General features: G+C 35.5%; 12 protein-coding genes across 12 annotated transcripts; 7 read left to right on the top strand and 5 right to left on the bottom strand.

Annotated features, from left to right (window-relative positions):
- Positions 1-47: 47 nt before the first annotated feature.
- On the bottom strand, positions 48-692 carry EV154DRAFT_516126 (uncharacterized protein). The gene is made up of 2 exons (XM_051602339.1): positions 392-692; positions 48-301 (listed from the first exon to the last, which is right to left on the bottom strand). The coding sequence occupies exons 1-2, from the start codon at positions 632-634 to the stop codon at positions 101-103; spliced, it is 444 nt and encodes a 147-aa protein (XP_051455384.1). The 5' UTR covers positions 635-692; the 3' UTR covers positions 48-100.
- Positions 693-2,013: 1,321 nt separating this feature from the next.
- Positions 2,014-3,627, top strand: EV154DRAFT_539091 (serine/threonine protein kinase Ppk15; the record flags this gene model as incomplete). The annotated part of the gene is made up of 4 exons (XM_051604326.1): positions 2,014-2,198; positions 2,253-2,406; positions 2,470-3,441; positions 3,469-3,627. The coding sequence occupies 4 exons, from the start codon at positions 2,014-2,016 to the stop codon at positions 3,625-3,627; spliced, it is 1,470 nt and encodes a 489-aa protein (XP_051455383.1).
- A 760-nt stretch (positions 3,628-4,387) lies between these two features.
- On the bottom strand, positions 4,388-6,104 carry EV154DRAFT_539090 (uncharacterized protein; the record flags this gene model as incomplete). Its single annotated transcript, XM_051604325.1, has 6 exons — positions 4,388-4,504; positions 4,559-4,774; positions 4,961-5,171; positions 5,250-5,378; positions 5,880-5,938; positions 6,006-6,104. 6 exons carry the CDS (start codon positions 6,102-6,104, stop codon positions 4,388-4,390), a joined length of 831 nt encoding a protein of 276 aa, XP_051455382.1.
- Positions 6,105-9,247: 3,143 nt separating this feature from the next.
- Positions 9,248-10,292, top strand: EV154DRAFT_516122 (methylthioribulose-1-phosphate dehydratase). Its single transcript, XM_051602338.1, has 4 exons — positions 9,248-9,420; positions 9,479-9,851; positions 9,904-9,970; positions 10,030-10,292. The coding sequence occupies exons 1-4, from the start codon at positions 9,266-9,268 to the stop codon at positions 10,152-10,154; spliced, it is 720 nt and encodes a 239-aa protein (XP_051455381.1). The 5' UTR covers positions 9,248-9,265; the 3' UTR covers positions 10,155-10,292.
- Positions 10,239-12,500, top strand: EV154DRAFT_516121 (JmjC domain, hydroxylase-domain-containing protein). Its single transcript, XM_051602337.1, has 10 exons — positions 10,239-10,312; positions 10,370-10,500; positions 10,557-10,614; positions 10,662-10,797; positions 10,855-10,874; positions 10,937-11,054; positions 11,122-11,367; positions 11,433-11,938; positions 11,995-12,171; positions 12,231-12,500. The coding sequence occupies exons 1-10, from the start codon at positions 10,277-10,279 to the stop codon at positions 12,465-12,467; spliced, it is 1,665 nt and encodes a 554-aa protein (XP_051455380.1). The 5' UTR covers positions 10,239-10,276; the 3' UTR covers positions 12,468-12,500.
- EV154DRAFT_516118 (uncharacterized protein) lies at positions 12,489-14,085 on the bottom strand. The gene is made up of 5 exons (XM_051602336.1): positions 13,847-14,085; positions 13,557-13,776; positions 13,226-13,501; positions 13,109-13,171; positions 12,489-13,056 (listed from the first exon to the last, which is right to left on the bottom strand). The coding sequence occupies exons 1-5, from the start codon at positions 13,950-13,952 to the stop codon at positions 12,795-12,797; spliced, it is 927 nt and encodes a 308-aa protein (XP_051455379.1). The 5' UTR covers positions 13,953-14,085; the 3' UTR covers positions 12,489-12,794.
- Positions 14,086-15,573, bottom strand: EV154DRAFT_516116 (uncharacterized protein). Its single transcript, XM_051602335.1, has 4 exons — positions 15,473-15,573; positions 15,306-15,418; positions 14,912-15,252; positions 14,086-14,856 (listed from the first exon to the last, which is right to left on the bottom strand). Exons 1-4 carry the CDS (start codon positions 15,500-15,502, stop codon positions 14,243-14,245), a joined length of 1,098 nt encoding a protein of 365 aa, XP_051455378.1. The 5' UTR covers positions 15,503-15,573; the 3' UTR covers positions 14,086-14,242.
- A 46-nt stretch (positions 15,574-15,619) lies between these two features.
- Positions 15,620-15,976, top strand: EV154DRAFT_565861 (uncharacterized protein; the record flags this gene model as incomplete). The annotated part of the gene is made up of 3 exons (XM_051605922.1): positions 15,620-15,628; positions 15,696-15,879; positions 15,939-15,976. 3 exons carry the CDS (start codon positions 15,620-15,622, stop codon positions 15,974-15,976), a joined length of 231 nt encoding a protein of 76 aa, XP_051455377.1.
- Positions 15,977-16,003: 27 nt separating this feature from the next.
- On the bottom strand, positions 16,004-17,018 carry EV154DRAFT_592826 (signal peptide peptidase-domain-containing protein; the record flags this gene model as incomplete). The annotated part of the gene is made up of 2 exons (XM_051606931.1): positions 16,680-17,018; positions 16,004-16,620 (listed from the first exon to the last, which is right to left on the bottom strand). The coding sequence occupies exons 1-2, from the start codon at positions 17,011-17,013 to the stop codon at positions 16,004-16,006; spliced, it is 951 nt and encodes a 316-aa protein (XP_051455376.1). The 5' UTR covers positions 17,014-17,018.
- A 1,070-nt stretch (positions 17,019-18,088) lies between these two features.
- Positions 18,089-19,091, top strand: EV154DRAFT_565859 (uncharacterized protein; the record flags this gene model as incomplete). Its single annotated transcript, XM_051605921.1, has 6 exons — positions 18,089-18,095; positions 18,165-18,229; positions 18,283-18,381; positions 18,445-18,575; positions 18,628-18,793; positions 18,852-19,091. 6 exons carry the CDS (start codon positions 18,089-18,091, stop codon positions 19,089-19,091), a joined length of 708 nt encoding a protein of 235 aa, XP_051455375.1.
- A 90-nt stretch (positions 19,092-19,181) lies between these two features.
- Positions 19,182-19,750, top strand: EV154DRAFT_516113 (uncharacterized protein). Its single transcript, XM_051602334.1, has 3 exons — positions 19,182-19,283; positions 19,346-19,465; positions 19,539-19,750. Exons 1-2 carry the CDS (start codon positions 19,223-19,225, stop codon positions 19,438-19,440), a joined length of 156 nt encoding a protein of 51 aa, XP_051455374.1. The 5' UTR covers positions 19,182-19,222; the 3' UTR covers positions 19,441-19,465; positions 19,539-19,750.
- Positions 19,751-19,785: 35 nt separating this feature from the next.
- Positions 19,786-21,629, top strand: EV154DRAFT_539084 (carboxyl transferase; the record flags this gene model as incomplete). Its single annotated transcript, XM_051604324.1, has 5 exons — positions 19,786-19,977; positions 20,035-20,654; positions 20,712-21,257; positions 21,310-21,480; positions 21,536-21,629. 5 exons carry the CDS (start codon positions 19,786-19,788, stop codon positions 21,627-21,629), a joined length of 1,623 nt encoding a protein of 540 aa, XP_051455373.1.
- Positions 21,630-22,331: the final 702 nt, after the last annotated feature.

Here is a 22,331-nt window from a genome sequence, read left to right as displayed (position 1 = left end):
TCCAAAAAGCTTAAAATAACCCATTTTTCGTTTGTTACAAAAAAACTCCCTATTATTCTATTTTTCCCCCCAACCTCCCCCTCTTTTTCAAATAAATCCTTTAAACTCTATTCCCTAAATTATAGCTATCATCGTCTTCTTCCATTAAGGCACTTTGGTATTCTGCTTCTCGTTTACCACCGAATCTCCTTCTATTTTCACGTTTTCTATCGATTAAAAAGTCCACCGTGGATGATGCTATGATTCCTGTGACACCACCCATTAAATTAGCAGCAATATCATAAATATCAAAGCTACGATACTACACGTAAAAATGATTAATCATATTTGTCAACTCCCATTTCCCCTCCCCCCTCGCCCCGGCCCCTATTCTTCTATTCCTAATACATACTGGTAGCAGCCCCTGTATGAATTCACTTCCAATCGCTAAAATTAGTAGCAAACATGTCGCCAAGATTAGATTTCGTTTAACCGAGAGATTCCAAATAAAGTAAAGGAAACACGCCAATATAAAAAAAATTGTAAAGTGTAAAATCTTGTCATCCACTTGTTCATGGAGGTGAATCGGTGCAAATCCTAATATACCCATCAGGATCAAGAACAGGAATAGTGCGATTAAGACTCTTGGTCGCATTAAGGATTATTAAAAATTCAAACAATTAAAAAAAAAAGAGAGAGAAAGGACAAAAGGTTGGAGCGTTCTGTGAAATATCGTTAATGAACGGGATTCATGCAAATCCCCGGGGGGTTGATATTAAATATTTCGCACAGACCCTCATCGTACAGATTCCCAGTGCAGCATCGTAGCTTCAGTTAAACCACTTAAGGTACTTTCTTTATTTTATCGTTAAAAGTATACATTACTTACCGAATACCAGGGAAAATGCTCAGGTATTTCCCAAATTCGGGTCCGAGACAAATAGTACATAATGTGCCTTTTTTTAATAACAAGAAGCATTTGAGTCTGGCAATTTATTTACAGGCCTCTCAAAAGGCGGTTAGGTGTGCGTAGTTACACCGAAACAAAACATTGCAAGTTAGCCAGAGTACAAATATAAAAGAACATTCTAAATATGTATTGCCTTCGCATATAATGTAAGGCAATAAAGTTTAATGACAACCCAAGGCCAAGGTATCTGATTCCGTGATCCAGCTACGCGCACCTTACTTATCCCAATGAAAAGTGGCTCTTCCCCAAGACGGCCAATTTATTTATAATGTAAATAAGTCATATTATAAAACATGCTGGAAAATATGTCTCTTCTATTCAAAATTATAACGAGCAATTCAGTGTTCATATAATTACTTGACCAATGCAGCTGCATACATTAAGTTCAATCGGCAAGTACAATCCCCTAACAATGATTATTACAGGGCAACTTAAAAGTACTAAATACAAAGGTGTTTAATGAGTTAGCGGCAAAGAAGCGGTTGATAGCATACAAGATAGCAATAATAAAATAAAGAGATAACTTAATCGGGAGGGTTAAAATGTTTTTTGATAATAACAATTATCCGATTCATTAGTTTTAATTGTCCATTAAATTTAGTGTTTAAATAAATAAAAATGAACATGTCTGCATAAATGGCATTTTCACATGTGGTACGATAGAAACAAATTATTTCGCTTCTTCTATTCATTTGCGAAAGCTTTGATGATCAAGGTCTTTGATGGCTATAAAGTGACTGTCCCCCTCCCCCCCCCCAGGGTCCAATTAACATATGGCCCACGGAGAATATTATCACCGGGATTTGCATGAATCTCATGGGAATCTAGAAAAGAATTAAGCTTTTTCTTTCCTTTTATTACATTGAAATTGTGTACATGTCCTTTATAAATCACCAATCTAGCCAGATAAATAGGCCAAATACCACCATATTACCTAGCTACGAAGACTGGTTTCCACCATCATGCAGAAGAGATTCGTATCCTGAAAATAAAAAAGTTAGCATACAATACAGACGTACATTACGATATAAACTAATGATAATAACGCTCAGCTGATTCAAAATATGACAGTTGACATATGTGATACCTTCAAAAAGAGAAATCCTCGTTTCAGATACGATTCTGCTTCTAATCCAAAACGTGTATTAACAAAACCATCAGCCCCATCAAAAAATGATGGATTCGATAACGAAAATTCAGACTATATACTTTATGTTCATGGATTTCTAGGAAAGGATGGAGAAAAAAAGTATGTCAAACTAACTCTACTCTAAAGATAATGTATATTGAAGGACTGTAATAGATACCAAATATTAGATGTACTGGGGTCGGGAACATTTGGACAGGTTGCAAAATGCAAAAATGTTGATACGGGTGAATTGGTCGGTGTAAAAGTGATCAAAAATAAACCAGCATATACAAAACAAAGCCTTATCGAAGTAGAAATCTTGACCCATGTAATATTGTCCAAATATCGCAGAGTATATATAAACTGACATTTTTGTTATTTTTTTTTTTAGCTAAATACAGTGAGCGATCCGGATGACCAGCATAATATTTTAAGATTGAAGGAATCTTTTTTCAACAAAAACCATCTGTGTCTTGTGTTTGAATTATTATCGGTCAATCTATATGAGCTAATCAAACAGAATCATTTCAAGGGACTATCAACCAATCTTGTGCGTGTGTTTTCAATCCAGTTACTTGATACACTAAGTGTAATCAAAGCAAGTCAAATCATTCATTGCGACTTGAAGCCTGAAAATATTTTATTGAAAAATTTGGACTCCCCCGCTATCAAGGTCATTGATTTTGGTTCTGCCTGCCATGAGTCGCAACAAACATACACTTACATCCAAAGCAGGTTTTATCGTTCACCAGAAGTGCTGTTAGGTCTTCGCTATACAACAGCCATAGACATGTGGTCATTTGGATGCATCGTGGCAGAACTCTATTTGGGACTACCCATTTTTCCAGGCAGTTCGGAATACAACCAAGTTACAAGAATTACTGAGGCAGTAGGTAATATACCGGATTATATGATCATCAGTGGAAAATATGGACACCGTTATTTTAATCGCAAGCGTGTGGATAATGAAGAAGGCGAGTTCCATTACTTTTTAAAAGACATTAAGCAATATTCAGAAGAACGAAAGAAAGCAGAGAAACCAAGTAAAAGATATTTTTCAACATTTAATTTGGATGAGCTTGTATTAAAGTATCCAATGCCTCGCAGCAAAGAAATGACGAGTATCGAAGAAGAAAAGGAAATGAAAATCAGACATCATTTACTAGATTTTTTGAAAAAAGTGTTGCAAATCGACCCTTTGAAGCGATTGACTCCACAAGAAGCATCAAGACATCCTTTTATATCTGGAGTAGAAAAAGAGAACATTGAACAAGAGGATGAGATGATTACGCTCGGAAAAGAAATAAAGAAGAAACTGTCGAGTGAGGATGTCGAGGAAGATGTACCTTCCATGTTGACAGGTGTAAGAAGAAAATCGTATGCAAATAAGGAATCCAGAAGTAGCACAAGTGTCTCCCCTTACTCAAGGAAAAGATATGGATCCATTCTTAGTCCGTTGCTATCTCCCCCAATTGAGAAGAGTCAGGAAAAAGAGCAATTTAGCCAGCTATCTACAAGTGAACCAAGATTACGGCAAAGACATAGGTAAAATTACCATGTGTCCATAACTTTAAATTCGGACAAATAATAAAAAGACTTTTCAGACAACTGTGTACAAGTTGTTCCAAACAATAAAGCATTGTTCCCATACATTATATACGTAGAGGTTAATTATTAAAAATAGGCACAAACATTTCTCCTAAGATTTTTCTCGTTCCCAAGATTTTTATATAAGCGCATAATTATAAGATCATTCACGGATATGAGTCTACCAATGCATACTCCTTCCAAAATACACTGACAGTAATATTAAATATGCCCTTAAATTATTTGATCAAGTTCGTATTAAAAATCATGTACTTGTCTGCTTTATGAAATAAGCTTATTACCCTTAACCAAAAAAAATTAATGGCCCTAAGCTGAAAATGATTGTTTCTTTGTGTTTAAAAAATTTGTCACAAGTGAAATCAAATTGACCAGACCAATAGTTCTTTCTTCATGTAAATTCTAAACAAAGTCTTTAATATGTTTCAAAATATGGCAAATACCTATTTTTTTATAACGAGATCTACAGCTACTCAGAAAAAAAGTGTAACTGCTCAGAAAAGAAGTGCAGCCGTAGAAATAAACAAATAAGAAAAATAAACAACATATAAATCGATTTTATTTATTCAGAATATCTTAATATTTATTTATTATAAAATTGAGTTTCATAAAAATAAATGTTGGCCATGCAGTTACACCAATTCATTTGCTTACAAAATAATTTCATTGGAAGCATTAATAAGGAAGGGCATCACAAATTTAACCTACCCGTCACCAAGTTTCAGCAAGGTGACAGTAGGTTCAAACCTTTTGTTGGCATCACTGTATACATATGGCTTTTCGACATCAGCAACATCAGCAATACTTGTATCCATCATTTTCTAGTAAAATTAAAGGTTAACAATATTTTCTCTCTCTCTCTCTCTTTTCCTTACTTTAAAATGAAACCATGATTCTAAAGACAATGACATGCGGCTGAAGGTTTTTGGGAAAGTGGGAAGTATAGAATGTTTTAATAGCCGAAACGTATACTTCTTCACCCCATTATCAACTTCGCCTTGGCTTGTCGCTGTCGTATCATCAGGATTATACTCATGAAAAAAGTATTCCATATGAAAACCTATTTGTAGAAGAGTCAATATAAGATAAACCTATATACCAGAAAAAAATCAGTGTTCACCTGAAATCATAGTAGCAAATGTTTTTTTTTTCTGCCAGATAATATTAAGGAGAACCGAAGGAAAACCCTCCCCCCGGTGACTTCCTACTGCCCATCAGAAGGTCTAATGGGCAGCTACAAAAATGCAGTCAATTTGTTATTAAATTCGGTTTTTTACTCTTTGCAGCGAAAATCCCTTTATGAAGCATCTTTTGCTGATCTCCGCAAGTCGGACTCGATCTTCTTCCAGCATTTCAAAGGGTGTGTGGAATGGCTTGATCTCAATTATGCCTATCTCCATGCCATCGATTGTGGTGAAATTAGCATCAGTTGTCTGTCTTCTTTGCAATTTCATGCTCGAATTTGAACAGATATTTAAAGGCTTATCCCTGCATTTTAAAAATCACCACGCGCCAATGAGAATTGTGTTTTATACAATAACATTATCAGTAATATAAACAGCTTACCAATAAACGACCAACTTATCGTCCACATCAAAAGCAGCATTAATAAATGGGACCACATACTTGATTTTAAAGTCGTTCTCCATATTTTTTAACTGTTCCGGTGCTTGATAGTTGCAGTTGTTGAAAAAGCTACATATCATCAAAAAATAAGAATGTATCACTATAAAGTTAATAAATGGTCCAATGATTTAAATGCTTTACAAAAAAATATCTTATCTACCTTGTGTTCAACAGAGAAATAGTAGGCCGGAATTTTTCTTCCAACCAAAAATTCAGGAACGAACAATAATTTTCGGTCAAGAAAATCCGTGGACGATAATTATCGGGAGACTAAAAAGTCCTCCGAAAATTGTCGTCCGCTAATGTTGATGTGCTTAATATACCCAAAGCTATATCAAACTTGGTAAAAAAAACAAAACTTGCTGCACCCGACACTGCTACCTGGCCACCACCAGCTACCAGAGACATCAACAACCTGCGATCATCACCGCTACTGAGCACCACCACCGCCACTGAGCACCACCACGGTACTTGCATCACGGATCATGTCTTTTTACTGTTGCAAGATAAAGTATTAAATATAGAGGATACCGCAATAATTGTGAGAAGAAAGATGGGGCCGTACCTTACATCCCAACAACAATTTTCGTTGGGAAAAGAAGCATGTCCTCAGTATCGTATGCAATGGCCTATATATATACGTAAACAAACTATTTTTAGTCAACTTATTTACTGCTATTGTAAAGTATGACTTACGCGGGTAAATTTGTTGATCATGTTGGTAACATCGTTATCTAATGGGTCAGGTAAGAAACAATTACTGTTTGTACTGTTCATAAAAGCGATGCCAGACATATTCCTAAAAATAGTATATATTTATTAGCCATCATTTTAAATCATAAGAATCGGTGGATTAACAACATGATCTTACAATCTTTCAATAAGAGGTACATTGCTTGACATATACGACATATTGAAGATGCTTTCCTCTGTTATAGGGAATAATTCATCGAAGCTTGTAATGTAAGCGAGCATTGGACTATCGTTCTTATCCATAGAGTCGCAATGATCTTCATACGTTCCGCCAGAACTTGTCGTCGTAAAAGAAATGTCTAAATATAAAAAAGAAAATGTTATTTACAAATGACACTACGTAGAACAGTTGAGGATAGACCAAACCATTAACATCATGTTCTGATGGTACCGGCGACACTGTTCTTGGCCTTGTTCTCCTTTCATCCTCTTTTTCTTCTTCCTCTACTTCTCTTTCCTTTCCTTTCCCTCTTTTTCTTCCCATGTCTTGAGACATTTCGGCTTGTAGATCGTCATGGATTTCTGACGAACCTTTTTTGGCGGCAAGGTAGGCAATAATTTTTCCGTCATGCAGCATCTTAAACTTTTCTTCTGCTTCCTCCGCGAGTCTTCTGTTTCTCTCTCTTGCTTTGGCATACTGGAATAAAAATGTATTCTTAATCGCCGGGCTTGATAAGTATACCTTCACACTCCTGCAATAATCCATGAAAAGTTTTGCCTGTGGGATCTTTATAGCTATGTCATTACTTAAAAACAAACGATCTGCGCCACTTTTACTATGTTGCTTTTTATGTTCATCAACTAGTTTGAGGCCACCGAGATTATTGAGTGTACCGATCATAGTGTTATATAATGCATCTCCTTGCAAATTATAGTCCTGGACGTGCTCAAAGTACTTGTCAACAAGAAAATTAACATCATTCCAGTTCTTAACTTCGCCAGCCAGAATACCTTGATGTATTCCTAACACCTCTCTGATTTGTGGTGAAATTACTGTGCAACCTTTAAGCCAGTTAAGTGTAGGCTTTTTTGGCAACTTCATTTTTACTTAATAATACTTTTAAAAATAAATGTTTAGACCTCCGTATTCTTTTCAGACGTATTTTTTATACCACTTACAGCAATTCTGGTCAATAACAGCAGGCCAGTATGAGCACAGCCATCTACAGTGCAACCACAGCCATTTACAGTGCAACCACTGTTATTCACAGTGTGTGAGTTCCAAAAAAAACTCAAGAACCCTGCTTAGGAGGTCGCCCTCCTATAGCAAAGACTAGCTGCAGCCGCAATATCGCAATGTATCTTTTTCGATTTAGCGTCTTTTGATAGAAACAAGAATTATTACTAACTAACCTTTTTACGATATCGATTACTTTCATACGATAGAAGAAGTATGTTATTGGAAAAGAAAAGAGAAAGAATAGAGTGTGTGAACCAGCTTTATTTGTAGGCTGATAAACAAGAGCTTATGTCAGAATGATTTAATTGCTTGTTTCATCATCCATAACGTTTGGGCCTTTACTTAAAATAGAAACATTGGCAAAATCAACAAGCAAATCGGAACTTGGTAGTTGTCTATCAGCGCTCCAGTAGTAGCTTGTGATGATAATGAATCGGGTTTTATGGATAACAAAAATTGAACATCCTATGAAGTGTAGACGATTTGGCATGTCAATCGACGTGAAGACTCATGTGTATACCATCACGTGATTATAAAAAATAAAATAAGGAGGTCTAGACATTTCCTTTTAGAAAGACGTGGAAAATTACAGAAGGTGTTTGTAGTAAACATTCTCCCATTATGGCTAAGTCGTTAATCAAAATCAGGCGATCAGCGCCGCTTTTCTTTTGCGGGTTTTTGTTTTCATCAATCGATTCTAGCTCGACGGTACTAAGCATAGTACTATATAATTCATCTCTTTGTAAGTTATAATCCTCGAAAAAATCAAAGTAATTGTTCACAAAGCAATTTATATAATTCCAATTTCTATTTCCCCAGCCAGCACGCCTAATGCCTCTCTGAGGCGAGGCGAAATTGTATGGGATTTCCTTTTTTAAATTCAAATGCATATCTCGTGAAATGTTACAATAAATAAAAAGACAATAATTTTAAAGTCTATCTTTAAGAGAGATTTTCCGCACTAATAATTACAGCTTGTCATTAACATTTAAAGCCATTTGCTGGCATTTTGCCATGTTTTGGGTTTAAAATCTTCAAGCTGGTTTTTGAACAAGTAACACAAAGTAAGCAGCCAATCTGGACTCAAGTCGGAACGCATAAAAAAGAAATAAAGTAAAATGATTAAAGCATGTTGCATAAGCATTGTAAGGTGCCGACTTCTTTTTTTTTATGAAAGCTTCTAGAGTAGGAAGTTATATCTAATAGCATCCCCTGAATTCAATACGGTAATGCTTATAAAAATCGTTGTTGCGCAAATGGCAATAAGCTCTTTTTTTCGTGTCTAGCTTGTACGAGGTAATTCGTGTAGATTACGTCGGATTTCTTGTATCCTAGTTTCTGCTCTAGCTGGGGGACTTAATCTACTAAAAGTCTTACATGTTTTTTTACCACTTTCGAAAGATTGTGTCCCTTTTTTGAATTTATGTTTAAAGCACAAAAAGCGGGTGATTACAGACAGAGACTGACCTCCACACAGTTGCACTTGGGCAGTTTTATTTACAGAAAATTGGTGAACAGGCTCAAAACGTTTATACTTTTTTTGTCTTCAGACTGGCTACATAATTATTTTCATTTTTATATGACACTAAATTGTCACTCATGCTCAATATGGACCTGATGCTAACTTTGTTTTTGTAAGATACAGGCTTTGGTTACAGAAATGTGAACGTGAAAAAATTTCTGTTTGCCCCGGTTAAGCCGAATCAGCTACAACAACAAATGGCCATGGCTGATCAGTATTTATAAGGATCCATTAAACGTAATAAGGAACGACAACAACGGATTCTTCAAGTAAAGGCATATACTTTCTCGCTACTCTATCATGTTAGAATTGCTTAAAAGTCAAAGTGAAATAAAAGGCTATTAACATTTACTACAACTTACATAACCTGTCAGATTTACTGATGTGGTTGTTTCAGACGGGTTTCTTGGCCCGTCCCCCAAAAAAATAACCCCGCCAAAGGAAAAAAGGCCGGGGCTTCACTTTAAAAAAGAGTTCGTTTCCTCTTACTGCTCAAAAGACATGATGTCAACCCAAGAAATAGTGTCAGATTCAGAAGCGCTTTGTCGCAGTGATGATCCCCAACATCCTTCCAACTTGATTCCTGAATTATGTCGTTTATTTTATCAACTCGGTTGGGTTACTGGTACTGGTGGTGGTATTAGCATCAGAAATGGGTAACGAAAAAATGTGCTTCATGCAATTTGCCTGTTTCTAATTAATAGTGAATGGTAGAAACAATGTCTATATTGCACCCTCTGGTGTTCAAAAAGAACGCATGGAATCACACCAATTATTTGTAATGAATTTACATGATCGTGCCTTGTTGAGAAAGCCTTTGGTACTTAACCCCTCTGCTTGTACTCCATTGTTTTATAACGCCTATACAATGCGTGATGCAGGTGCTTGTATTCACACTCATTCTCAAAACGCTGTCATGGCTACCTTGTTGTACAGTGGAGACACCTTTGAAATTTCTCACCAAGAAATGATTAAGGGTATTCGTATTGGCTCTACAAAGAAAAACTTGCGTTATTTTGACAAGTTGGTTGTTCCTATCGTTGAGAATACACCTGAGGAAGAAGATTTGACTGAGAGAATGGCTGAGGTAAATTTAACTTGATTGTTGTCTGCATGATTTTTTAATGCTCGGATGATAGGCCATGAAGAAATATCCTGATACGAATGCCGTTCTTGTTCGTCGTCATGGTGTATACGTATGGGGAGGTAAGTTTTTTTTTTCAATGATTGCAATTAAACACTGTGTATTAACATAGTTGCATTAGAATCATGGGAAAAGGCAAAGACTATGACAGAATGTTATGATTATCTTTTTGAAATTGCAGTCAAAATGAAATCTATTGGCATTGATCCTGCCGTAAAGCCTGCATCTGAACCTGATTACTGTTAACTAAAGATTTCCTCATTTAGAACAATAGAAAAAAAAGCCTCCAAAGTATTTTTTCGTAGTTATTTTTTTTTTTTTTTGGATTTTTTTTTTTAGTTTTTTTTTTCTTGCTCTCCATTCCACAAATGAACGACATTAGACCTAATGAATATTATGATCAAGTAAATTACAAAGTGCTCTAGCAATAAAATAGAATTTAAAATTAATTCTTGTTAAAGGACAACGGTGGTAGCATACCAGTTTTCACACCAAGTTTCGAAGAGTTTAAAGATTTTAAAAGTTTTATGACAAGTGTTGAAGAATATGGCAAAAAAGCCGGAGTCATTAAAGTTATTCCACCAAAAGAGTGGTGAGTGGTCAATTATCGGTACTCTAGTACAGCTAGTAATATTGATTTTTTAATAGGAAAGATCACCTACCAGATCCATCAAATTTTGATGACATCAAAGTGACAAAACCCATTGTAAATATATCATTATATCATTTAGTTCTAGTATTAACCCTGATCAGACCCAACACATCTTTGGAGGAAGAGGAGTGTTTAATCAAACCAATATTGAAAACAGAAAGGATTATTCATTGGAAGCATGGCGTGAGCTTTGCAATCGGAATGAACATCGACCACCCAAAGTCAATGAAAATGAAGGTAACAAAAAAAAAAAGAGTTAATTTTATTAATCCTTATATTAACAACACATCTTAGCTGTGCGCAGTAACAATAGCGTATGTATAAAAGTACTTTTTCTTTGTAATCCTTTAGAGCTCAGTCTTTTCCAATATTTTAGATAGCATCAAACGAAACAACCAGTCATTTAACTACTGATCAATATAAAGAAATCGAGCGACATTATTGGAGAAACATCACATTTAACCAACCAATGTACGGCGCAGATCTTCTTGGAAGTAATGTGGTTTAAAAAACGGTTACAATGTTATTGTATATCTACTAACTTTTAAAGTCTTTACATAGGTCTATTTGATGATTCTGTTACTTCGTGGAATCCAAATTCACTTGACAATACCTTAAATAAATTAGGCATGGTTTTACCTGGGGTTAATTCACCCTACCTTTATTTTGGCATGTGGAAAGCCACTTTTCCATGGCATGTCGAGGATATGGATCTGTATTCGATAAATTATATACATTTTGGTGCTCCAAAGCAATGGTATGTGATTCAGCCTTGCTATCAAAAAAGATTCGAAAATTTCATGCAGGGTAGAAAGAAAAAAAAAACATTTTAAAGTTTGGTGTCACTACTGATTAGCATTTATTTATTTTAGCCACGTTTTTCACTCAGTACAAGGACTGTCATGAATTCTTGAGACACAAGACATTTATTGTATCACCAAAAGTACTTCAAAATAACAACATTCCAGTGCAGAAGTGTGTCCAACAACCAGGAGAATTTATCATTACTTTTCCATTTGGTTATCACTCTGGATATAACTTAGATTTTAACTGCGCTGAAAGTGTAAACTTTGCACTGGATTCATGGATTGAAATCGGAAAAAATGCAAAATCCTGTACTTGTATTGATGATTCTGTTAGAATTGATATTGACAGTTTACTAGGCGATACCAGCAGGAAAAAAAGAAAAACAGATATACATGTTGCTCAACCTTGTATTCTTTGCTCCATAATAGATGATGATCAATCAAGATTAAATTCTAATTGCAGGAAATACAAAAATATTCATACAATATGTGCCGAATCAATCAACGAGACATATATAAAAGACAACTTAGTCTATGGCATTGATAAAGTACCTACCTCTCGCTGGAAACTGGTAAATTGATACGTTATATAATTAACAAAAGCAGTAATTAACATCTGATCACATAGACTTGCATATATTGTAAAGAAAAAAACAAGGGCGCATGTATGCAGTGCTGCTTTGGCAAATGTTGGAAATCCTTTCACGCTACCTGTGCAATCAGGAATGATGGTACCATGATACGAAAAGCAGGCCCAAAAAAGGGCACATTTATTTACGATGGCTTCTGTCCTCAACATGATCCAGTAAGCTATAGTGATATAATGAAATTATTGATGTACTAAATATTGTTGGCACCTTTTAGCAAAACATAACAAAAAAGCAAAATGAAAAAAATAGCTACATCAAGGAAATGACTAGTAAGCTCACAATTAATCGCACAATATATACTAAATGGAGAGGTGGTGGCTACTATCAAGGGCAGATTGTCGAATGTTTATCCAGCAAACAAGTCTGCCGTATACTATTGCAAGATGGTATTACTCGAAGTATTCCCTGGAGAGATATTTATACCGAAGATCCATCACTTACGCAAACTTAATAACAACTTTTTAATAACTATCTTCTTTAATAAATAATGTTCAATAATCATTTATCTTTTGGTTTTCAGCTTCTAATAGTCTTGTATTATAAACCAAAGCCGTATATTCACTAAAACTTTGCACCGCCCGTTCATACGAACAAAAACATATTTGTTGTTTAATTGATGTGGAACAAATGTGTGTGCCTCAAATATTATCAATTTTACAGAGACCTTCAAAATTTGGCACTACAAATTGGCGTTGTATATGCAATTGGGGTCTATGCAGATCTTTATTTGATAGTATGCTAAATTCATCTATTTGATAAACCGTATAGTAGCCGAGGCTTATTTTTGGGTGTTATTTAACTTCTCTAACTTTTGCTTTTTATAATTCCAAAATTTTTCTCTAATGGCATCTTGCTTATTTGCCAATTCCAAACACATTTCGAGAGCCGCATTATTGACAGGAGCCTTTTCCAGCTTTGCATTCTGCTCATAAATGTCTATATAAGCTGATAAAAGGAAAGGTGATTCCACTTTTGATTCGATCAGTGTCTTTAAAAATGGCTCAAAAGATTGTAAAGGCTTGTTTGTTTTCTCGTGTAATCTTTAGAAATTTATCAGATACAACACCAAATATGTCCAGAAGTTTTACTTACGCTTTGAGGTATGACCAACTGCTCGAGTTGTTTGGCGCCAAAGTGATTTGTTTTTGTGTGAAGCTTTTGGGTAAAATGTTAATACATTTCGTCAAATGATAAACGAATTTACCTTACTTAATTTCCTCTTGAAGCAATTCATCTGAGGGTAAAATTGGGCTATTGAATAAGACATAATAGCGGTAATTCCAGGCTGAGTTGTTTCTTACGTCAAACAATAGTAAATCATTTGTATAGGATAATTCACTACTCCACAAATTAAATCTCTTGACAACCCATTGTCTATAAGACCAACCATGATAGTTTTTTGAATCCTCTTCCAAAACTGCATTTATGAAAGGAATTTCTCTATCGCCATTATCCAATCGGTCCACAATCACTTGACGATGATGCCTACCATTGCCTTTAGATATTGATTATGAATCGTGCTTAGTTTTTTTTTGCTTACCAAACCTGATAATTCTTGGCCTGTTCAGCAATGATTTCGTCGATATAGTTTAATTCCTCCTCCAAGTCCGAGTTTAAGGCAAACAAAACCACTTGGCGATAGTTCCAGACGGTATAATGAGCAGGGTTCATTTCAATGATATCTTCAATCAAGGACAATACGCGTGGTGACTTTTCATTAGTAATTGTCACAGCTCTAAAATAGTCCATGGCATCTGAATCTATATAGAAAAGAGTTTCAGCAAAATAAAAAAAAGAAGGAGAAGAATGACACTGGTACGTTTAATTTACACTCTTTTGAATACGCAATAGGCACAAGTGGATTAGGTCCATCATCCTGAGGTACAGGTGTTACATCTTTCCATTCAGGATTATCGCAATATAATACTTCACTCATGGTTGCGTGCAAAGGAAGAGAGTGAGGAGAGCAGAAAACTGAGATTTAATAATAACGAGGGACGTCATCTTGCTATAGTTTTTTTGTTGATAAAAGAGACGGGGGAAAATATTTTCTTTGTTTCTTTTAAACTTATTCACAATGATGATTCTCCATCCTTGTTCAGAGCAGATAATTTGTATTTGCAAAGCTGATAATTGTTGAGTGGCCCGATACGAAAGTATCAACAAAGGCTGAGTGAATAAGTTTTTTTTTTTATTAACAGTTTTTAATTTTTAACAAAATAAAAATCAGTCTTCCTCACTGTCACTACCATAGTCAGCCAAATTACCCAACCCACTCGTAGTCTTCTTCTCGGGCGTTTTAACGGGTGTGGTTGTTGTATTTTTGGCAAGCGTTTTTAAATTGGCCAAAATATTTTTGGGAATAATACCACCAACCTTTTCATTCTCTTTCTGTTGTTGTTCTTGATATTCAATATATTGTTGTTGTTGACGATAATAATTATCATAATCCTCTTGTGTGTAAGCATCTTGTGCTTCAGTTATTGCTTTGACTTCTTCTGGCTTTTGTTTCTTCAGATGTCTTTCTGTTTGGTTAAAGCCACTTTCATCCATATCACGTTTGACTGAGGTAAATTCGGCTGGTAATTCAGATTCAACGTCTTGATCTTCGTTAGTACCTGCGTTTTCGGCAAGAATTTGTGCAACTCTTTGTTCTTCCAACTGATCATCTTCAGCATCTAAACGATTAGCGATCGCATTGGGATCTGCTGTGGCCCATCGAACGTTAATAATCTCGTTATTTTCAAGGTTTTGATTCATCATGGCTTCTCTTGCAAATTCAGCATTGGCTCTGGTTTTATATGTAACAAAAGCAACACCACGGTTTTTCAAAATTCTAACTGAATAACACAGTGGTCAATACCCATAAAACAAGAAACAAAATATCGTAAATACCTCTTTCTAAGGGTCCAAACTGTCCAAATTGACGTCTAATAACATTTTCTGTGTCTGATGAAATGGCAATACGACCCACATACAATGTTCGGTTTTCACGAATAAATCCACCAACACCACCCATATCCTGACGAAACTCGGTAAACTTATCACGTCCAAAACAATCGATGGTGGTTTCTAATTTATCCTCTGTGGTTGGGACACGATGCCACATGGCACACTTTGGTCCTTGCGAACACATGCCTTTAGCAAAAAACAGGCAAAAATACGCATTCTTATTTCTAGAGCCAATCGTTAACCCGGCATCTCTTGCAATGTCTACTTTAAACTTGGGTCGAACACTATTGCAATATGTTAGTATACCAATATGTCAATTGAGTTTTTAGTTACTAACCTCTGCTTGTTGAAATCCCTTTCAAGTCCAGAATAACGATGATGCCAAATATTATAAGTTCCTCCCTCTGGTCTTTTGTCTTTTAAATAATCATCAAGTTCTGCTTGAGTGACCTAAATTTTAGTTTTAGTATTTTATGATGAGTTAAAATTATCATTCTACGTTACTTGTACGCGTGCTGGTCTTGTCAAATTCATTTTGGTTTGAAAGTTAAAGAAAACAACTACGAAAATTCTGAAAAGAATTGTTTCAACTGGACAGCAAAAAATGTGACGGTCTTGAAAGACAAAAATCTTCCCTTTTTACCTTTTACCATGATTAGTGTAAGTGTACTTTGGACATTCATCTGCATAATCGCTGAAGCAACTCTTCTTAATTCAGAAAATACAGTCTGCACTTTCAGGCGAAAACCCCGAGAAAATTGAAAAAGAATATGTGGACTGTTTACCTTGCAAACTCACAGGTGCGGCAGCTTTTGGAGGTTTGGGTGGATATGCTTTACGTGAAGCTACCGTAGTAAATAAATTACCCGGTAGAGCAAAGACAGCCATTGGATTAGGTGTCACTGGTGTAGGTAAGTACCATTTTAGAAATTGATTCGTAGATAGGACGCCTCACTCATTTTTCCTACAGCATTTATTTCTGCTGGCTTGTATAGACTTACTATGTAACATATAACTAACTTTATTAAAATGAATTTACTTTTTACTGGCTTTACTGGAGCCTCTTCTCTTTCTAGTCTTTGGTCCAGCATGTTCTGCGACCACATCTTCTTCGATGGTACGATTTTGTTTGGCCTCAAAGTTGCAGTCATCAGATTCGCTCGACATATCAATGCTTAAATTTCGGATGGCAGACTTGGTTCTAGTTCCACCTCTTGATACACTTCTTCCACCTCGTGTGGTAGTAGTAGTAGTAGTACTTCTAGTTACTTTCTTGTATCGGTTGGGTCTTTCATCGTCATCCTCCTCTTCCTCCTCATTATCATCATCATTGGCACTGAATGAACATAACTTGCCAAATGTCTTAACAACATCGGAACAGCTTAATACAGTACTTAATTCGTTTCTGATTAAAGCAGTTAAAAGTGTGGAAAGGATTAAAGCAGGGACAATGAAAAGCAAGGCAGATTGAGCCTTCTTGGTAAAGTGAACTGTGTATATCGATGCGCCTGCACTAGCAATATAGGCTAACAAAGAAGCTGTAAAATATGGCTTTGAGAAACGGGTAGTTGTGAAATCGCTATTTCTTTTGGATGACGCAGTCTTCCATGAATTTAACTTGTCAAATCGAAGACAATAAGCGATATAGATACCTAAAAAAATTTCAATACATGCTAGGGGATTTTTTTTTTTATGACATTTTGTTTGTTACCTGGTACAATTATATCTCCTAAACCAAACATGGTGAAATAATGATCTGTTTTCATAACCTTATTGAATAGATAGGTATTGATATTTCTAGGCCAAACGACACTGGTAGGTGTGTTTGTAAGAGCTTCAGATATATTCTCCAGGATGTCTGTTCCAAATAGCCAGAATACATCAAATGCCAGCATACCCAACAATAAAAGAAATCCAGTGAAAAAGGAATCGACCGATAATAAAGCAATGGCGCTGGTGGCAAGACTAATAGCGAATAAGTTCCCAATGACCCAACACTTTGACACGGCATAAGTAAATGCGAGTCCGACAGAAATTATGAACATCAGTAAATGAATGATTGTGACATTTAAGTGGCACAATTCTATTATGGCACTGTTAATACGCTGTCTAAAGGGTTTCTTTTCTTTTTTTTTTTACACATACTTTGGTCTTTTTTACTGAAGCTGAACTTGTACTTTGTAATTCTTTTGAGACATTCCGTTGGTAGGATTCTTTTGGCCAACAAGACCGCTGTATTTGAAAACACTGTACAAGATAATATAGATGCGAGGACTTGAGTAGCTTGGTTGATGTATTTAGGCTCGATTTCGGATAATGCCAAATAAGCACTGTAAACGAGTACGGATCCAGCAATGGGGAACATAAGTATGTCCTTGACACTTAACACCTTGGATTTTTCTTCACCTTCGTCATCAGAGTCATCGAGTGGACTTACCTTTGGGTAAGAGACTCTTCTTACTCTTGTTGTGGAAGCTTCGTGCTTCATGGCACGCAATGAGGCATATGAGCCAGCGTAGATTGGGAACAGAGCAAGACCTAAAAGTGCCACCGAGGCTAACTGTAGCCCGACATGGTCATCAACAAATTCTAATAGTTTTTCTGCTGACATTTTAGAATACCGAGGAAGAAAAGAGAACAGCATGAACAAAAATATAAACCCGATTTTTATATAACTGGGAAAAGGAAAAATGACACGTAGAAGAATAAAAATAAAAAATATCCGCCAATGACAATTATTAGGCCAATTATTAGCCAAAGCCATTTACTAATTCTAGTATTATGTCTTTATAAGTTAGATACTTTCCAAATTAATCAGCTTTCGTATTCTTCTTTATGTATCAACATTCTCCTCTACAATGGATATGACTATTTTCTCTATGTTCAGCAATTATACTTACGAGGACAATTTATTTTAAAATCAACGAGGGTATTGACTCTTTTCCCGTAGTATGAGTCTATTAGTTATTAAGAATAACATGTACGCCGTGAATATGATGTCAAATGAAGATAAATCAGTTCTCTTCGGCCAAAATAAAAAGTCACATAGCCAGTATGTAATAATATTTTAATTTCTATCAGCGTCTCTACTGGTCTTTACTGTATTCAATTGTAGTCAAAATGGAAGGTGATAAGCATTTATTTTTTAGACATAGAACGCATATACTAACTTGAAAAGAAAATTTCCATTGTTCAGATACATTTTTTGAGGATGATGAGCATATTTTCTTCGACGGAGACAACATACCCAAACAATCAAAGGTTAAAACTACATATTATAGTCATTGTCTACAGTATATTGATATATATTATAGCTTAACGATTATAGTACCACATGCTGTACATATACCATCAAGCAAATAAGAAGTGTAAATATTAAAGGAGAATCAGGCTTTTATATTGACAACAAGAAAGTGAACTATGCAAGTATATTAAATATTTTAATATAATTGGTGGTGTATTTATGTATATGATAGATTAAGCTTGTTGGTATTGTACGTACCATCCATAAACTTGAAAATAGTGTTTCATATACTATTGAAGATGGAACAGGCGCAATAGACGTACGAGTCTGGGAACCTAATGTTTATTGTGATACTCTCATGGAGTAAGCAAAAAAATGATATCTAGACAGCCCTGACTTACATGTATATCTATAGCTCGAATAGATATGTCTCTGTATATGGACGCATTTATGTACTAAATAATAAGCTTGTTACTGTCACGGTACATAGAATATTTGTTGTTGAAGATCCCATGGAGATTACTCTTCATTTACTTGAATGTATTTATACTCATCTCGTCAATGGCAAAGCAGAAACAGTTGTAAGTAATTTATCTGAGTTATAGAAAGAGTGGAATTAAGTTTTTTTTTTCCTTTAAGCTTGGTCTATTTGAAAGAAAACATAGTGGTAGTGATAATCCAAATGAGTCTATAGTTAAGCGAGCTATTCACGAGTGCAGTTCTAATAAAGGTGGGGCGTATATTCATACTGTTGTGGTACAACTTCAAGGAGTAATGCAAGAAGAGCAAATTATGAAAATTATCAGCAAATTGATGAATCAAAACTTGGTTTATAAGACCTTTGATAACAATCACTATGCGTTGGCAGATGGAATTTAAAAATACGGCGCCTCAGTGCTATCATGTGAATCATCAATAACTGCTATTTAAATCAAACAAATATCTGAAGGGTCTAGATTAATAAAACTCGCTTTTTCCTCTCTTTTGTTTTTTTACCCATTTTTATTCACATGGAAAAGTCCAATAGTGTATTGGTATTAGCACCAATTACTTGCTTCTTTTGTGGCTCAAGTAAGGTTTATAAGTCTAATCATACATTTTTGCTGTATATCTAAAACGTTTTCATTTCCTAGATTATCATGTATCCAGCGATTGTGTAGGTGGCATCTGTTATTTTCGTGTGTATGCGTGTGCATTTTTATTTTTACTAATATTATTTTTATTATAATCGTAATGGTCATTTATTAGCCACTGTAAGTACCCGAACTTATCCATTTATGAAACTTCAGTCAAGCTTGTCTTAATTGTATTTTCTTTTTTAACTAGGTATGTCAAACATCATGTAATAAGTTTACCAAGTCACGTTGTTATCAAACCTACCCCTCTTAATAATCTATCCATGATAAAAGCATGATGCAAAAAGGAACAAGAAAGAACCTTTTTTAATTGATTGAAGCTAGCACTCATTTGAACTTGTGCACACTCTCACAAAAAAATACACAAATAAACTATCTAAATTTTTATTCTTTGGCTCTGGGATTAAAACAAAACTGTTTGTTGTACTTTTATATTCATGAGTTTGTTATTCGCTAAAAGACAGTTGACACAATTTGCACGGTTCAAGTTAAATGAAGCTAGTGTTTCATGTAAATATGCTGTCACCCACAAGTATAGTTATACCACCACTAGTTCCATTGTCAATGAAAAAAGGAAACAGATTTTAATGGGAGGCGGGAAGGAAAAGCAAGATGCTCAGCATGCTAAAGTAAGCGACAAAACAAAAGCCTTCGTATCCGTATTTTCGTCCTAATCTATTCAACAGGGAAAGCTGACAGCAAGAGAGAGGCTAAATTTGCTACTGGATAAAGGCTCTTTTCGCGAATACGACGCTTTTGTTGAGCATTCATGTACAGATTTCAACATGGATTCCAACAGGATATTAGGGGATGGTGTTGTAACAGGACATGGCACGATTCATGGACGTCGTGTGTTTGTTTATAGTCAAGACTTTACTGTTCTCGGGGGTAGTTTATCACGTACAAATGCCAACAAAATTTTGAAAGTAATGGATCAAGCATTGTTGGTTGGAGCCCCTATTATTGGCTTAGAAGACTCGGGTGGGGCAAGAATTCAAGAGGGTGTAGACTCATTAGCTGGCTATGCTGATATATTCCAAAAAAATGTGATTGCCTCAGGTGTTGTACCTCAGATATCCTTGATTATGGGTCCTTGTGCAGGTGGCGCTGTGTATTCACCTGCATTAACGGATTTCACGTTTATGGTTCAGGATACGTCGTACATGTTTGTCACAGGTCCTGATGTTGTGAAGGCAGTAACAAATGAAAAGGTGACTCAAGAAGAATTGGGCGGGGCCAGAACACATACCAGAAAAAGTGGCGTAGCCCATAACTCTTTTTCCAATGATATTGAAGCATTACAAGGGTAACATATAACTCATCATTTTAAAAAAAAAAAAAGTATTGACCATTCCTTGTGCAGCGTAAGAGATTTCTTTCCTTATTTGCCTCTTTCAAACCGTGACGTCGTTCCACATCAATTATGCCATGACCCGGTTGATCGTCAGGATGAGGCGTTGGATACGATTATACCTTCCAGCTCTAATATTGCGTATAATATGAAGGAAGTTATTGGAAGAATTGTGGATACTCACTCGTTTTACGAAATTGCGCCAAAATTCGCAAAAAACATACTGATCGGATTCGCAAGATTGAATGGTCAGTCCGTGGGTATTGTAGCGAATCAGCCATTAGTTTCGTCAGGTGCTTTGGATATGGATGCATCTGTGAAAGCTGCCAGATTTATTCGTTTCTGTGATGCGTTTAATATACCTCTTTTAACACTAGTTGACGTACCTGGTTTTATGCCTGGTACTGCACAAGAACATGCTGGTATTATCCGACACGGAGCAAAGTTATTGTATGCCTATTGTGAGGCGACTGTACCGAAATTAACCGTCATTACCCGCAAAGCATATGGTGGTGCCTATATTGTCATGAGTTCAAAACATTTACGTGGCGATTACAAGTAAGTGCTTAAAACTAGTAGCTTTTTTTTTCGATGTGCTCATCTTCGATAGTGTTGCATGGCCTTCTGCTGAAATTGCCGTAATGGGAGCTGCAGGTGCTGTAGAAATTATCTTTAGAAACCATCCAGATAAACCCGCCATGAGAAAAGAATACAAAGAGAAATTTGCCACACCTCTGTTTGCTGCCAAAAGAGGGTATTTAGACGATATTATTTCTCCAAAGTAAGTTCAAACAATTTAGAAGTAATTTAATTAATCTTACTGACATATTCGACAGAGAGACGCGCGCCAGACTAATTGAACAGTTGGATCTTTTAAAAAGCAAAGCGCTGAAAAACCCTTGGAAAAAACATGGCTGCATCCCACTATAAATTAAAGTTCAAAATTCAATTTGTATGCAGAATAATCCTCTTATAATTTATATGTATAAGATTTTAATTCCATAGTGTCCGAAAGTGGTCGTATAGCTCCTTTTTTTTAAACAAAAACAGCACATCGTATTAGCACAATACTGGCCCTTCGCCCACGTATGATGATCATTTCAAAAAAAAACTCACAATTTATTTGTTTTGTGCCTCGTGGCAGTTCATCGTTTTTTTATGCAAACAATCTGTTTCTACAACTACATATGATGTTTATGAAGCTACGTGATGTCCAAAAACGAATTTCGTAAAACAAATGCTACTGCCGAGAAACTGATAAGCAATTATTAAGTTTAGCATCACATAAGCATGGGTTATTTGTATTTAAAACGACTCATTAACCGTGAATTGCTATTTGCAAATATTTCTATCATAGGTAAAGTTCCAAATCTTGGTTGATTGAATAAGCAATCAAAGCATTTTGACATAACCCAGCTTTAGGGGTTTCAGCAAGTTTAATTTTATTATGATCTTGATCACGGTACTAAAAAAAATTATATATATATACATCACTACTTTATACAATTTCAGTTTGAAATGCATACTATTAGGACCGCTAATATTATTGAATCAGCAGCTGATGATATCGCTAAATTTCTTTTAGACAAACCATACACAATTCATCCGTTTCAAAACTGTTGCGAAAAAATG

The sequence above is a fragment of the Mucor mucedo genome (genome assembly GCF_025094135.1).
Source record: "Mucor mucedo strain NRRL 3635 chromosome Unknown EV154scaffold_77, whole genome shotgun sequence".
NCBI classification, from domain to species: domain Eukaryota; kingdom Fungi; phylum Mucoromycota; class Mucoromycetes; order Mucorales; family Mucoraceae; genus Mucor; species Mucor mucedo.
The sequence above is the reverse complement of the archived record's forward strand: the minus strand, read 5'-3'. Positions and strand labels throughout refer to the sequence as shown.

Coding starts and splice junctions, on each gene's coding strand:
- EV154DRAFT_516126 (XM_051602339.1), bottom strand. CDS start 634: ATGCGACCAAGAGTCTTAATCGCACTATTCCTGTTCTTGATCCTGATG. Junction 302..391: donor TCATACAGGGGCTGCTACCA/GTATGTATTAGG, acceptor TTTTACGTGTAG/TATCGTAGCTTTGATATTTA.
- EV154DRAFT_516122 (XM_051602338.1), top strand. CDS start 9,266: ATGATGTCAACCCAAGAAATAGTGTCAGATTCAGAAGCGCTTTGTCGC. Junction 9,852..9,903: donor TGACTGAGAGAATGGCTGAG/GTAAATTTAACT, acceptor CTCGGATGATAG/GCCATGAAGAAATATCCTGA. Junction 9,971..10,029: donor TGGTGTATACGTATGGGGAG/GTAAGTTTTTTT, acceptor TAGTTGCATTAG/AATCATGGGAAAAGGCAAAG.
- EV154DRAFT_516121 (XM_051602337.1), top strand. CDS start 10,277: ATGAACGACATTAGACCTAATGAATATTATGATCAA. Junction 11,368..11,432: donor ATTCGAAAATTTCATGCAGG/GTAGAAAGAAAA, acceptor TATTTATTTTAG/CCACGTTTTTCACTCAGTAC. Junction 11,939..11,994: donor CTACCTCTCGCTGGAAACTG/GTAAATTGATAC, acceptor CTGATCACATAG/ACTTGCATATATTGTAAAGA.
- EV154DRAFT_516118 (XM_051602336.1), bottom strand. CDS start 13,952: ATGAGTGAAGTATTATATTGCGATAATCCTGAATGGAAAGATGTAACA. Junction 13,502..13,556: donor GCCAAGAATTATCAGGTTTG/GTAAGCAAAAAA, acceptor AGGCAATGGTAG/GCATCATCGTCAAGTGATTG. Junction 13,172..13,225: donor TTGCTTCAAGAGGAAATTAA/GTAAGGTAAATT, acceptor TTTACCCAAAAG/CTTCACACAAAAACAAATCA.
- EV154DRAFT_516116 (XM_051602335.1), bottom strand. CDS start 15,502: ATGAATTTGACAAGACCAGCACGCGTACAA. Junction 15,253..15,305: donor AGGGATTTCAACAAGCAGAG/GTTAGTAACTAA, acceptor ATATTGCAATAG/TGTTCGACCCAAGTTTAAAG. Junction 14,857..14,911: donor GTTTGGACCCTTAGAAAGAG/GTATTTACGATA, acceptor TGTGTTATTCAG/TTAGAATTTTGAAAAACCGT.
- EV154DRAFT_516113 (XM_051602334.1), top strand. CDS start 19,223: ATGGAAAAGTCCAATAGTGTATTGGTATTAGCACCAATTACTTGCTTC. Junction 19,284..19,345: donor TTGCTTCTTTTGTGGCTCAA/GTAAGGTTTATA, acceptor TTCATTTCCTAG/ATTATCATGTATCCAGCGAT.